This window comes from Lipotes vexillifer, unplaced genomic scaffold (assembly GCF_000442215.2).
Source record: "Lipotes vexillifer unplaced genomic scaffold, Lipotes_vexillifer_v1.1 scaffold299, whole genome shotgun sequence".
In the NCBI taxonomy this organism is placed as follows: Eukaryota; Metazoa; Chordata; class Mammalia; order Artiodactyla; family Lipotidae; genus Lipotes; species Lipotes vexillifer.
In genome coordinates this window covers 1923014-1937427 of record NW_006784347.1, presented here as the reverse complement: position 1 = coordinate 1937427, position 14414 = coordinate 1923014, and the positions used below count along the sequence as shown (strand labels likewise).

General features: G+C 46.3%; 1 protein-coding gene across 1 annotated transcript in view; it reads right to left on the bottom strand.

Moving 5' to 3' along the window:
* The window catches only part of MAP3K3 (mitogen-activated protein kinase kinase kinase 3), a 51851-nt gene that overhangs the window by 6266 nt on the left and 31171 nt on the right, over positions 1 to 14414 (bottom strand). Inside the window, exons 6-8 of the mRNA XM_007456765.1 lie at positions 14018 to 14138; positions 4723 to 4856; positions 1137 to 1210 (exon numbers count right to left, since the gene is read on the bottom strand). Of these exons, the coding sequence (XP_007456827.1) occupies positions 1137 to 1210; positions 4723 to 4856; positions 14018 to 14138 (329 nt within the window). The remainder of the gene's footprint in view (positions 1 to 1136; positions 1211 to 4722; positions 4857 to 14017; positions 14139 to 14414) is intronic.

Below are 14414 nucleotides of genomic sequence, written 5' to 3'. Positions count from 1 at the left end.
CCCGTTGCGGAGCACAGGCTCTGAACGCGCAGGCTCAGCAGCCATGGCTCACGGGCCCAGCTGCTCCGCGGCATGTGGGATCTTCCCAGACCGGGGCACAAACCCGTGTCCCCTGCATCAGCAGGCGGACTCTCAACCACTGCGCCACCAGGGAAGCCCTGCCTTCTTACTCTTTTGGTTGGAAAGCAAGCCTAAAAAGATGCCAATAAGCAACTGTGACTGTTCTATGATACCTAGAGGGGAGACCACGCTCAGCAGCTCACAGGTCTGTTAGGAGAGACACGGTACAGATCCGGCCATGGTCACAAGGTGATTACACATGTGAGCAATTTATCAGTTACAAAAAGAAAAGAAAATCCCCAGAACTGTTCCTTAGCCTCTGACCACAGTCCTAAGCCCAGCCGGACGTGGTCAAAATGTGCTCTTGGGCATAATAAGGTCAAGGAGAGAGACTGGCTACATCAATGATAGATACGCCAAAGCCACCAATGATAGGTGGCCAATGATAGGTGCCAAAGCCACCTCCAAACACCCCCGCTGATGGGCAAACCAGCTCCACAGAACCACGTGGTGTGTAAAGGATGACGCTTGTTTCCTCCCAAAGTGTAAGAACAAGATTACACACCAAGCATGCAGTGTGGTAAGCTAGGCAGTCTGAATATCTTGTTTTCTGGTTTTTATATCCCAGTTTCTTATTCCACCAGAAAGACTTGGAGAAAAAAAAAAAAGAAAGTAAACCCAAAGGTGATAATTCAGTTTTGTCCCCCAAGCACTGAAGGTCGTCCAGATCTCAGCAATGAGGTTAAGGGTACAAGGGCAGCATGTGTTATGTGGGAGGTCAAAACATGTAAAGTGCTTGGAACAACAGAGCAAGCATTTAATACATGTGAGCTGCTATTATAACCTACTACATTCATCTAATTATACAAACACAACATTCTCCCTGTTTGGAAAATTAAGGAGAGGGCTAGAAATGCTAGCGAGAGGTTTCCTTCCCAGAAGCATGACGTTTTAACCATGGGCCTGCAGACCAATGTGTAGCTCAGGGACACACACACTAGCTGACTCCATTTCCTCAGCTCATCAGTTCCAAAAATGCCTATGCACTAACCCCCGAACTAGCCACGGTCTCATACCTGTCTGCGGACCTGTCCAAGGATTGGCAGCTTCCTGACAAGGAATTTTCAGCACTGCTCAGGGGATCCAGCATCTGCAAGGCAAGTCATACAATAAAACCCCAGCCCCAATCCCAGCCAGGTGACCCAGCCACGGCCAGCAAATGGTCCTTCTTCTTTTCCAAAATATGAAAGTGCCCTTTCTCCGCCAGGGCAGTGGGAAGAATGGTTAGGAAGGTACCATTCTCCCCCGCAGTCTGAAAGGCAAGTTTCCAGGAGTGAGAAAAATGCCTGGCTGGCATCCCAAGGAGCTCTGCCAGGAGAGCAAAGCAGAGATGCTGCTTCTCTTGTTGACATTTTCTTGGCTTGTGAATTCTGGAGCCTGGTGCTGGAGATGGTCCTACCCTGCAGAGGCTTCCAGTGCATTTGGGTGGGACCATAATGCTTCTGTTTACACTCCACAATTTATAATTTAAAATTCATAATTTTATTGCCCTCATTTCACAGACAAGCCACTGCAGGTCTAGAAAGGTTAGGAGAATTGTCTGAAGTCATGAAACTAGTTAGTACACAGCTGACACAGAACAAAAATTTCCCAGTTCCTGGTTCTCCTGCAGAGCCAGTAAGTATCTATGTAAGTTAAAATGTTTCTCTGGCCCTTGGTCAAATGCAGTAACAAAAAGCCTTCAGATTAGCCTTTTCTCCAACTAATCTCCCCTTCATTTTGCCTATGGGGGGTACTCACTACCAGAGAATTTATTATCTGAGATCCAAAGTTAAACATTACATAGGGAAGCAGAGTATCAGAACCATGAAAATTCATGAACAACTTTAATAAAATTGGTTTCCATCTCAAATTATCTCTTCCCATTTAATGCTGGAGTCCACCTCACCCATACTGTCACTCATATATTGTCATATGTGATTTTTTTTTAAACTGCCAAGCAAGGCAAATTAATTGAAAAGTAAAATCCCCAAAATCTTGATAAGGATATAGGATTTCCCCAAGAGGATAAAACCAACATGGGAAAGAATTGCTCCCAAACTTATTAAAGTGCATATTTGGCAAAGTTAGATCAGATAACAGAAGAAGAGAGAATGAGCAAGTATAACAACATGACAGGTGTGATGAAGGAGGAAGAATACCAAAGGTTCAAGAAAGTCCTGTGGAAAATACACTGAACCCCGTGAAGGCTTCTGTTAAAAGAAAAAAAAAAGGAGCCTCTTTAGGACAGTGCTGCAGAAGTCAAAGAGGAAGTGAAGGAAGTTATGTTGTGCTAGTAAAATTTTTGTTAGAAAAATTAAGCCAAAAAAAAATTAGCCTGAATCATGCTTTGTTCATTCTAAAAATTAGCAAATAGATGCAACTATTACTCAAATCTGATTAAAGAAAGAACAAAATAAAGTTATCTTAGTTTCATTTTTCAAGAAAGTCCCAGCTGGATACTCTTTCACTATATACTATGCTGTTTTGGTCTCTGTTAAGTGGATTTATCTTGAATGGCCCATTAGCAGCAGCAATTCTCTTTAGCTAAAGAGGCGGGCACTGGGGAAGGACCTAGGCATTCTCCTGCTTCCTTGGCCTCTTTCTAAAAGTCTATCCTCACTACAAGTCTAATACTCCCATGCCTTCCAGGGCCAGGCAGGTAAAGAAGTAAAAGGACCAGGATAATAGGACCATGGGAAGGGATAGAGAGCAAAGGCAATCAAACTCATTAGCAAAGTCACCCGTAGTACAGCTGATGTCTGGAAGCACTCTGGTTAGAGAAAATGGAAAGGATGGTCAGTAAGATATCCAAGAAGGGACTCTGCAGCTAAAAGCACTCTAGGTCACTGTTCTAAACATAAATTTATCTGGAAGGCAGGACTGTAGAAGAGAGAAGAGGCAGTTTAAAAATGCTTCTCATAGCCTATATAGTTTGAACAATGCTACACAGAGATTAGCTATTGAGGGGAAAGAAAAGTTGTAAGAATCAGTTTTAGGAAAAAGAAGTTATAAGAATCAGGTTCTTTTGGTAAAATCCTCCATGTGATGATGCTGGCCTTCTACTGGATGCTTTTACCCTTAAGAAATTTCCCCTTTCAAGATCAAATCCCAAAAGTTTATAAGACAGATCTTTTTCTTGCAATCAAAGCAAGCTCATTGAAAAAACTTCAGAATGAAGCCAGAGATCTCATTCTTGCTGAATTCACTAAGCCAAAGTGCCATTTTCATCAAGTGGGCCACAAGTTAAAAAAGCTAGCCATTAAAATGGGTAAGCCATTGTGGTAGACGCACCCTAGGATGTCCCCACTCCACCCCACCCCAGTAAGTCAAAGCCTTGCATATAACCCCCGCCCCTTGAGTACAGGTAGAACTTGTAATTTGCTTCTAGTCAATAGACTATGGCAAAGAGGATGGCTCTTCGTTGCTGCACGCGGGCTTTCTCTAGTTGCAGTGAGCGGGGGCTACCCTTTTGTTGCAGCGTGCGGGCTTCTCACTGCGGTGGCTTCTCTTGCTGCGGAGCACAGGCTCTAGGCGTGTGGGCTTCAGTAGTTGTGGCACATGGGCTCAGTAGTTGTGGCTCCCGGGCTCTAGAGCGCAGGCTCAGTAGCTGTGGCTCACAGGCTTAGTTGCTCCGCGGCATGTGGGATCTTCCCGGACCAGGGCTCAAACCCGAGTCCCCTGCATTGGCAGGTGGATTCTTAAGCACTGCGCCACCAGGGAAGCCTGAGACTTCATCTTTGCAGACCAGAGCGAGAGATTCTTCTGCTGGCCTTGAAGAAGCTACCATATTTTGAGAGGGCCACATGGCAAGGAACTGCAAGTGGCTTCTAGGAGCTCAGAGTGGCCCCTGGCCAACAGCCAGCAAGAAAACAGGAACCACAGTGCTACAACCACAAGAAACTGAATTCTGCCAACCATCATGTGAACCTGGAAGGGAACCCCAAGCTTCAGAAAGGAATGCAGCCTGGCTGACACTTCAGTGAAGCTTTGTGTGACCCTGAGTGGAGAACCCAGCTAAGTCATGCCTGGATTCTGGGCCCAAGGAAACTGTAAAATAATAAATGTCTGCTGTTTTAAGCTGCTAAGTTTGTGGTTGTTTTATTTAGCAATAGATAACTAATACAGCTGTCTACTATCATAAAAGTCCACCCAAAGGAGCCAGTCCTACTTTGGACTGGTATACTCGTTACCTTTCATTAAGAAATAGCAAAAGTAAAATCTGGTTGAAATGCAAAACAAAATCTGTCTGTTTAGGACTGGTCATATGTTAAAACTCTGCTGAAATGACAGGTCGTTGTAAGGAAGCATACAAACAGCGGAGTGGTGTTCTGCAGGGAGACCAGTGAGAGGACCACGGAAGAGGAAAAATCTGTCAAATGCACATCCAGCACCAAGGAGGCTAGGTAGCTTAGATTCTATCTTTGGTAGGAATTGATATTTGGCCCCTAGAAAGGAAAAAGTCATATTTGGGTAGGCCTGGTTTACAAAAAAGCTACTGGATAGGACTCAAGTCCCTCACCTCCACACCATGCCCACTGAGAACTCCCCCTACTAAGCGTGGACTGACACGTCCCAAGACACACCCCAGCCCCAAAACCCCCAGCCCCAGACAATACTCACGCACTGCTCGCTGGTCTCTGGGATGAACTCCCCCTCGCTGTTGATGCTGGTGTAGGACCCCTGTCGGGCAATCCGCTGCTGCCGCTCGGGCACGTAGCCAGGGGGAGGCGAGCTTCGGCCGGGGTTCTGGGAGCCTAGAGCACAAAAACACGACCTTTGACTGCAGAGCCAGGACCTGCAGCCTGAGAGGAGCAGACTTAGGGCCAGCTCAGACCAAGCATCTGCTTGGTGGTGGAGAGCTGGTTTGGCTCTTTGGACATCCTGGAGGAGAGGGAGGGCCTAACAAAGTGCTGAGGTTGAAGGAAACTTCCCGAGCCAGGCAGCTCCTCCCCCTAATCCAAGGACCCCAAGAAGGAAGAAAAATACTTAAGAGAAAAGTTAAAGAATGGTGGGTCGGGTTGCTCTTTGAAAGATAGTCTTTAAGGAGTTTTAAACTATTATTTTCAATGTCCTTCAAGAAACTGACTCCTTCATTCTTCTTCACGAAGTCACTCGATCAGAATACAAGGATCATGCGGTTTGTAGAGACGCTATTTTAATGAATTCGCCACCGAGAGCACTTGGTGCTCCAATCTCTTGTTGGAGGCATTAACCCATACTCTCTCCAAGAACCACTGACACGATCTCAGGTGGGAAGGCTAAGCTGAGGCTCTTGGTAGTCTGGCTTCCCCACTTGACTCGAGGGCAGAGGCCAGAAACCAAACCGCTCTAAAAACAGGCACAGAATTATGCTGGATTTCCACTTGCAACACCTCACTCACAGGGTAGAGGCTACCAATTCTGAGATAAGGAGGTACCTGAACCATGCCTTTCAAATGATCTCAGACAGCCCATGGAGGAAAGAGTCTGTTTGTCCAAGTTTTCTAAGCCCTGGCAGAAACTGATGCTGCTCAGAGTATACATTTAGGGATGCTATGCCATGAACTAACAGAGCAATGAAATCAGCCAAGGCAATTTTTCTTTTGTTTCTCTGCCCCCACCCCCACCCCCCTGGCCACCTGTACAACATGCGGGATCTTAGTTCCCCGACCAGGGATCGAACCCTCGCCCCTGCATTGGAAGCATAGAGTCTTAACCACTAGACCGCCAGGGAAATCCTTCTTTTCTTTTTTATACTGTTACCTTGTCTTTAATTCTCACAACACACCTAGAGCGGAGGTGCATTATTATCATCCACAGTGAGCAGAAGGGGAAGCCAAGGCCCAAAGTCATGTAGTGTCTTAAGGGTGGTGCTGCATCTAGAAAACAGGCCTTGTGACTCCCAGTATATTTCAGCCATATTTGAGACCACAGTTTATTTCCAAAAGGGGCAGCCATGCTACTCATACATTCCCCATCAGCAATCGAAACGGGGCGGGGAGCCCACCCATGGGGAAATGTGACAGCCTTTCTGCAAGGAGCAGGAGGGAGGCAAATATGGGGATTTCTTGACAGCACAAGGGAAACACAGTGCCATGTCTCATGCAGCTCAGATTCAGAGTTGTTCTGTCAGTGATCACTTGTGAGTTGGATGCAAGATGCCATCTGGCCAACAGAGGGCTCGAAGGCAATGACAAGATGAAGGTAAGGGGAAATCGAACAAGAAAGCTACTCCATTTTTCAGAGGGCCAGATGTCAAAGATCCATGCAGCTGGCCATTTCCCTTGCCACTGTAGCACAAAATGCCAGTGTAACCATGAAAAAAAAGATAGTTTTCTTAAGCCCTAGCATGCCCTAAAGCACAGAGCACTTTTTTAACACATGGCTTACAAACATTAGCCCAGTGCCTGCTTCCCACTTCTGGCTTTGGAAAACATTCTAGTTGCCCACAGGTTCTATGGAAATCCAATCCCTACGTTGGCAACATTTGTCAGCAGCAGAAGCGACCTAAAAAGGTGAGCAAGGTATAGTGAGAAAAGCCTAGGCTTGAAAATTAGATAACCAGAGGTTCAAATCAGGCTTTGTCACTTATTAGCTGAATGATTTAAACTCTCACCTAAATTTCCTCATTTCAAAAAGGAAACAACTTATCTACCTCATAACCGTTTTTGGAAATTATAAATGAAATGTGGTAGCACAGGTACACACATACGTGGTAGGAACTCAATAGAATTCCATTCGTTCCCTTCACTCTGTGTAGCAGATATAATGGGTTAGATAGACTCAAGAGCCATTCTACCCTTCTAGTGTACCTTCCAGGACTTCAGAAGTTCATCAGCTAAAAGCTATTCTAAGACCTCCTTTAGGTTCAGCCAGTTAGATGCACTTGTGTGAGATCTGGATGGCTTCCTGCTGTTCCTGGGCACAGTCCTGGAAGCTTTGGTTTTTCTGCTGCAGCACTAGCAGAGACCCCACACCTGATCTCTAGTTTTCCTGATGTCAAGACACAGGTGCAGGTATCCCTGTGTAAGTGGTGTGTGGACAGAGCACAGGGGCCCTGTGCTTCTGGATCCAGTGGCTTCCTCATTACAGAGAGAAGAGGAGCTCTGCAGTGTGTCTTTAGACTTAGAGTCTGTTTCTCACTCTTCATGATTTTACAAGCCAGAATGTGCACCAAATGCCTTCTTCCTGAAACTAGTCAAGAGTGGATTCTGTTCTGTGTAACTGAACCCTGACCAATACATTCCAGAGCGAAAAGGTATTACATATTTGACCTACAACAAACAAAAAATGTCTCTTGTGAGGAACTGATGAGAGAGAAAGAAAAACTCTTACGTATTGCTGAAATCCCACACACTAGCCCAAACTACCCCCAGGTAGGCTGAACTACCTTCGATCTGAGCATCAGAGCATCTAGGGTGAGACCTCCCCGGCACAAAAGATCCCTGGCCCCTCAACACCCATTCTCTCCTTCACTGCTGCCACTGAACTCTCCCCTGGTTTTGCAGGTGGGATGGGACTAGCTCACATGAGGCCAGCACTACAGACCCAGGAGGGGCTGGGGGAAAACGGCAAAGGTTTTCTGAGCTTTTATTTCCAGCCAGAGACTTTCACTTTTTCCAATACACATTGCTGCCTGCCGAGAGCCAGCCTTGTTATCTGATGGGCAATGGGCCAGGGGCTATTGTGCACAGGCCCACAGCTTGGGGCAGGAAAGGGAAGTCTCCCCAAACCAATGGCTATCAGAGGAAGCGAATGGAAAAACCAGGAGTTGGCAGAACTGCTCCAGAACATTTTCAGTTTTGTTTTTATCTTCATTTCAGAAATTAGGGGCTAATGAGACACACAACAGTATCTGAGAACGAGTGAGACAGGGACCTGAATAGGACAGGATACTGAACTGTAAGACTCACTGATCCTCACATATTTACCAGCAGGGACAACAGTGAGCCAGACAGCACAAACACAGTGCTATGCAAGACACAGCTCATCCTAGGTCTCAGAAGGCAGGCAGCTTCTCTGGGCCACCCTTCCCTGGCATTCCAGCCTGATCTTGCTCTAGTCTCATCAGGGCACTTATACCAAGGGGCCCCCTCTCAGCACCAGCTGAAGTAAAAGAACAGAGTAGCAATCCTGTGCTCAGAAGGCTCTCTTCTGAACAAGGATTTCAGCTGCCAGCTGTCTGCATTCCTCTAGAGTTTACTGGCTCTCTGCTTACCTCCTTGATCTGGGGCAGCAAAACCCTTACCCTAGGATATGGTTGACTCTTTTGCTCTGTCTTCTGACTCAAAGGTGAAAGCTAGGTTCTCAGACTCTAGCCCTTCTCATAGGAGACTCCTGTCAGGAAGCTGATGCAGTCAGGAAGTTGCCTCCACAGGGAGTTAGTTCTAGGGCTTTGGGTCAGTGTTAATGTGCAGGTCATTGCAAGTACAAAGAGAGAGCTTTTTTTGGCCATCGACTATTTTCTCTAAACCTTGTTCTCTCTTAGGGAGCTGATGAGGGGAAGAATCAAATCTTTTTTTCTTCTTCAATATCCTCGCACTGGACCAGGTTGTGCAGAGCAGAGCTCTGCAATATTTTCATCTCATAAGACCTTGAGAACATCCTGTGTTTCAACTTTCAAAACTCGCATTTTATTTTGAAGTTGTGATCACCACTAAACAGTTTCTGGTCTCATCTAGTATCACAGAAGAATTTTTAGCAAGAAGGAGAAAAAAACCTGTGCAGTGAAGGAAGCTGACCTTTTTGTCTCCATGTATGTGGTCACTACCTCTGCAGTCCTGGTTTCCACTCTTGCATATCTTACCAGGACTGGAGGTGTGCACTGTGTATAGCTCTCTAACTTGTTACTGCCCAGGTGTCACTGTAAGTCATCTCATCCTTTCAACATTCCTTTTCCCTCTGCCTGAGTTTTTCCTCCTCTGTTCTCAGAGGAAGAGGGCTGCCCTCCTCCTTACCAAGGCACTATAAGCCCTCTGCCTGGACTCCCCAGTTCACGCCCCAGCAGGAGTCAGCTCCCCTATGGTCCCCTCTTCACCACCTTCAATCTCCTTTTCAGCTGTCTTTGTGCCTCCCTTCATAAACATGCTCAGAACTCTAGCCTAAAAAATATCCTGACCTTATTTCTGCCACTCCCTTAAGCCACTAGCCCACCTCTTTTTTTCTTTTATGGCCAACCCCCTTGAAAGAACTGATTGCCTCTACTCATCAGCTACCCATTCCTTAGTGGGGCAATCTGGCATGCCCCACTGTGGGACGCAGTGGCAGGACGAGGAGCGAGATGGAATAAGAACAGAGATGAAGGACTTAAGATACACTAGACCAAATGGGAGCCAGATGTGGCAGGGACAAGTCCTTTAGTTGATGGCTTAAGGGCACCACCCACTGCATTGTGGAAGAAATAGTGCTTGAGCTCAGCTTCAAAGGTGATAGAATTTCTACAGGCAAAACACAAGGAAGGGTAAATTCACGTAGGGAAATTCCATTTGCCTTGTCTGCAGATCTTCCCACAGGGGTCTCTCTTTTGGGTTAACACATTCCCTAGTAGTTTTTTAAAATTTATTTATTTATTATTTTATTTTATTTTTAGCAGACTAACTGGCTTGAAAAAAACCTGGAATTCAAGGTATGTATATTATGATGGAAAAAACAAAAGGTGAACAGGATAGCTGGTTTCAAATATCTGAAAAACTGTCATATGAAAGATGTTATCTGTGTTGCTCAAGAGAGCAGTACTAGAGTCAATGCGTAAAGTGACAGAAGGCAGAATTTCAATTCAAAATAAGGATGAACGTCGAACAAAGAGAGCTGTCTAAAATTGGGTTGGGCTTCCTTGCACTTCCTCATTACTGAAAATGTTGCAGTGGGAGCTGAATGACCTGCATGTTTAGTCTTTCACTCATACGCACTGGTAGCACAGGTACATTAATGCTGGTGGAGGAGGAGGGCAGAGAAGCCCCCTCCTGTAGGTGGGGGGTTGACTCACTAAGGCTTCTCGTTTAACCCCATTTGTACAGCTAGGACTTCTCCTAGTCCCTCATCCTTAAACCTTGACTTCTCTCTTTCTGTTTCCTTCTAGAAGGCCTTCCAGAAGGCCTTACCCTGTACCAGCACAGCAAGCACTCAGACATTTGTGGATGAAAATGACAAGTTTGTGTCTCTTACTCTTAGTCTGTCCTTTCCAACCTGGCTGGTACCATGTAACGTCTTCTTCCCACCTTCTCTTACTTCCCTCCTACTTCTCTGGTCACTCCTTTCCTGCGTCCTTTGCAGGCTCATCCTCCTCTAATTGGCCACTGTCTGGGTTTCTAAGGCTCAATCCTAGGCCCTCTTCTCTTCTCATTCTGTAGTCTGTTTAGAAACTCTCATCTGGGCCCATGGCTTCGACTTGACAATTTCCAATTGTTTCTACCTCTGGTTTTCTCCCCTCTGAGCTAGAGATCTGTATAGTTAGCTGTTCATCTGCTATCACCTCTTGGCTGTCTCTCTCTTTTTTTTAAAAAAAAACACAAATATGTTTATTGGTGAATCGATAATCATACCAAAATATCCATAATTATACCAATTCAACCTAAAACTTAAGGTCTGCCCTTCGCAGTGCCTGAAACCAGGCTCTCTTCTAGTCTCTGTCTTGGTGAAAGGCACTGCCAATTACCCAAATCCACAAACCAGTAACTTACGTCCTGCTCTCTCAACACCTGAAAATCCAATCCAATACCACAGTGGTTCGTAAACCTTTTGAACTTAGAACGCTTTTCCACTTCTAAAATTTGGGACACCAAAGAGCTTTTATTTATGGGGGTTATATCAATTGATATTTACTGTATTAGAAATAAGGGTCAAAAAAATTTAAAACACAATAATACACAAGTACACATTCCATTAGCCATAGAGGAATGACATTACCTCAGGCAGATAACCTCTGGAAAATTCCACTATATATATGTGAGAGCCAAATCATGTCTTAGTATTATTATGAAAATAGTTTTGATCTTCCAGATCCTAAAAGGATCTCAGGGACCGCCCCCCCCCGCCGCATGTCCCTAGACCATGATGCCATGTCCTGTTGGCTTTACCTTCTAAATGCCTCAAATCCACCTGTTCCTTCCTCTCTCCACTACCCTCACTAGCCTAATCCATGCTTCTGTCTTCTTTCACCTGGACCACTGCATTAACTAATACGGTTCTCCCTTGGACCCATGCTTGCCCCCCTGTGATCGGCTCTCCACACTGTATGCAGCTGGAGCGATCTTTTCAAAATACAAATCCGAATATGCCACCCATTCCTCTTCACTGAAAAATCCTAAGGTGTATTTTCACTGCTTTCAACGTAAGGATCAAAATCTTCATCACGGTCCCCAAGGCTCGGCCTCCCTCCCCAGCCTCAGCCATCCTCCTTTCCCTTGTTCTCAGCTCTCCAGCCCTCAGGGCTTCCTTCTGTTTCTCAAACACACCACACTCCCTCTACCATGAGGCCTCTGCATGGGTAGCTCTCCTGCCTGGAGCTCTCCTCCCTATATCCCCTTTGAGTAAGTCCCCCTCAAGCTCTGGGTCACAGCCTACGGCTTCTCTGGCCCAGAAATCAGGTCACATCCTTCTGCTATACGTGCTCACAGCACCACACACCTTCTGGTCGCAGCCTGTAATTATAGATGAATCACATCATGACACGTAAGGTCTGACTTCCCACAGGTGTACAAGGGCCATAGGGACAGGAACTGTGTGTTTTTGCTTCCCATGATTCTGGCACACAGCAGATATTCTGGCAATTATTTCTTGAATGAATAAATGAACAGATGAGTAAAAATGCAGTTTGACAGGGAGAGGGATACAATAACAAGACAATGTGATAAGCATTAGAATGGAGATGGGTACAAGGGGTCACTGTTCCCAGTGGCTTTCCGCTGCCCACCGAACAAGGCCACGTGCAGTCAAGGGTCCCCAGACAAGGCAGGCATTCTTTCCCAGCCTTCTCTACTTCTCCAAATATCAACGCACGAGCCAGTCTGAAGGATACGTGGGATCTCCACCATCAAATCACTGAAATGCCCTCTCCCCTCATCCTTGCTTATGGAAATCCTCCATAATCTCTAAAAATCCCAGAATGCATTTCCCAGGTCATTCCAGTTAGAAATAATCTCTGCCATTTTCCAGCTTTTAGAAAGGCTGCCAGGCTCTGCCCACTTCTCTCGTCAAACCCACCACTCCAAACCACCTGGGGTTCTCAGAAGCCACCACCTTCTTCTGTGATCGTGCCTGGCAGATGCCCTTTTCTGTGCCCGGAGTATCTGTCCCTGCGCTCAGTAAATCTTCCTTAGTTTGTCAGCTCTGATGTTCCCTCTCTTTAGTGAAACCTTTCCCCAAAGTCCTGGGCGCCGTTGGTTACTGCCTGCTCTGTGCTCCCGTACCACCCTCAGCCTCCCAGATGCCTCCACCATGGCACTCATGCCAGCCCAAAGGCTGGTGCCTAATGCTTGCTGACTGAAGGAACCCAGGACCTGCATGTGCTGGGAGGCTGCGTTGCCCATTCTCTAGATAGATAGGAACTCGTTCATAGAAATCTTAATCCCAGTAAGATTTTAGCACTCTCAGACAAGGAAATTCCATATACGGCCCCTACAGTGAGGGCCCAGCATGTAGCTTCCACACACAAGTCACAGGAAATTGCTTAGGAGGCGGAGGCCCAATCACTGCCCTGTGTCCATCCTCACAGCTTACTCCGCAAAGGAGCAATGCTGCCCTCCTCCAGCCCCTTGCTCTCTACAAGGGCTCTGGAACAGAGGCCAAACTAGCAGAGATTCCCAGGTTCCAGGGCACCTGGATTTTTGGGCCAGAGATACTCTAGATAAGGTTTCCTTGTTGGGGTGCTGGCTCTCTCCTCAACCAGCTTATTGAAAACGCAGCCACCAATTATCCACAATGTTAGGGAAATATGAAACACATATACAGACTTTCAGCTTGGCAACACTTACTACCAGTGCTTGCTAGGGTTCCAGAAATTACTCAGTGAGGCAAAGTCAGTGCCTCAGCAACACATTCTTCCGGCTGCCCCCCAGGAGGCTTTTCACTCCCAGACAAGCTCAGTGACAGGGCTGATGCTCAGACCTCCCCAAGTTCAGCTCAAGATCTCCAGAGAGCAGTTCAGTTTGATGCAATTCTACCTGTATGGATAGAACCTGTATGGACAGCAGCAGGGGTCTCAGCAACGTTAGGGCAGCAACCTCAACAGAAATATTGTTAAGGCCGGACTTCCCTCTTGAAACAAACTGCACAATTCAAGAAATGAGCTTTCTCCTCAGACTGTGGGAAATGGGATCCAGAGCAAAATTGGATTGCCTGGTATAATGCACAGCCCTGATTTAGATTCCTTTCCTGGGGAGGCCTGTCAGCAGCTACAGAGCTTTCTTCCTAATGAGCCAACTGTATTTACTACGTCAACAGTCTCCTGTCCTTCCCAGACAACTTAGTTTGACTCTCCAGGAGTTTCACTGGAGAAACTTTGTTCCATCTTCCTTGAAGCATTAGGACTCCTCAGGAATCACAAGCAAGAGGTTTGATGTCAAAACTCAATCTTGGACCTGATTCGTAACTTCACAAGTCCCCAGTCCTTTGGGCAAAGAATGGTCAAAAATGAGGGTATATTGCTGCTAGAGGTCTTCAAGCAGATGTTTGAGGAGATCACTTTTTCAGGGCTGTTGAAAAGGAATTTGATTTTGCCACCACATCATGAGAGTGTAAGCTCCTGGAGGGTCAGGACTCCATCCCAGTCACTTGTCTATTTCTTCTCCCCAAAGAAAAGCATGGAAGATTATTCTGAACAGCGTAGCAGTCAATAACGTTTAATGACTGTTTTTTTAAATAATTTTTAAAAAGAATATTAAAAAAAATACATGGGCAGATAAATTAGGTGAGAGGAAAAAAGGGGTGAGATACTCACTGACAGAGAGGTGCCTGCTCCTGGGTTCAGGGGGCTGGTAGATGGTATTTATGTCTCCCGCAGACTGGGAAGCTTTGATTCGCACCTGCCTGGACACCCCGGAGTGGGGAGGGGAACTGGTCTGCAAGATAAGAGGAAAAAGGCTGAGCTCGCTAAGCAGGCAGGCTTAGAAAGGTCCCCCGCCCCTCCCTGGGCCTTCCCATGCTCTCAGCCGCCATCACGCTTTCAATACATGAGCTACCCAGCTTTCCCTCAAATCTCACTCCTCAACTCATCTTGGCAAATCACTGTGTTTACTCAATGTAGTTATCCAGCTTCACTGATAATAGAGCACTGAGACTCAGTGTTCCAATTTATTAGGTGACGACCCAGACACAGAAGAATAACAGGCATTCCT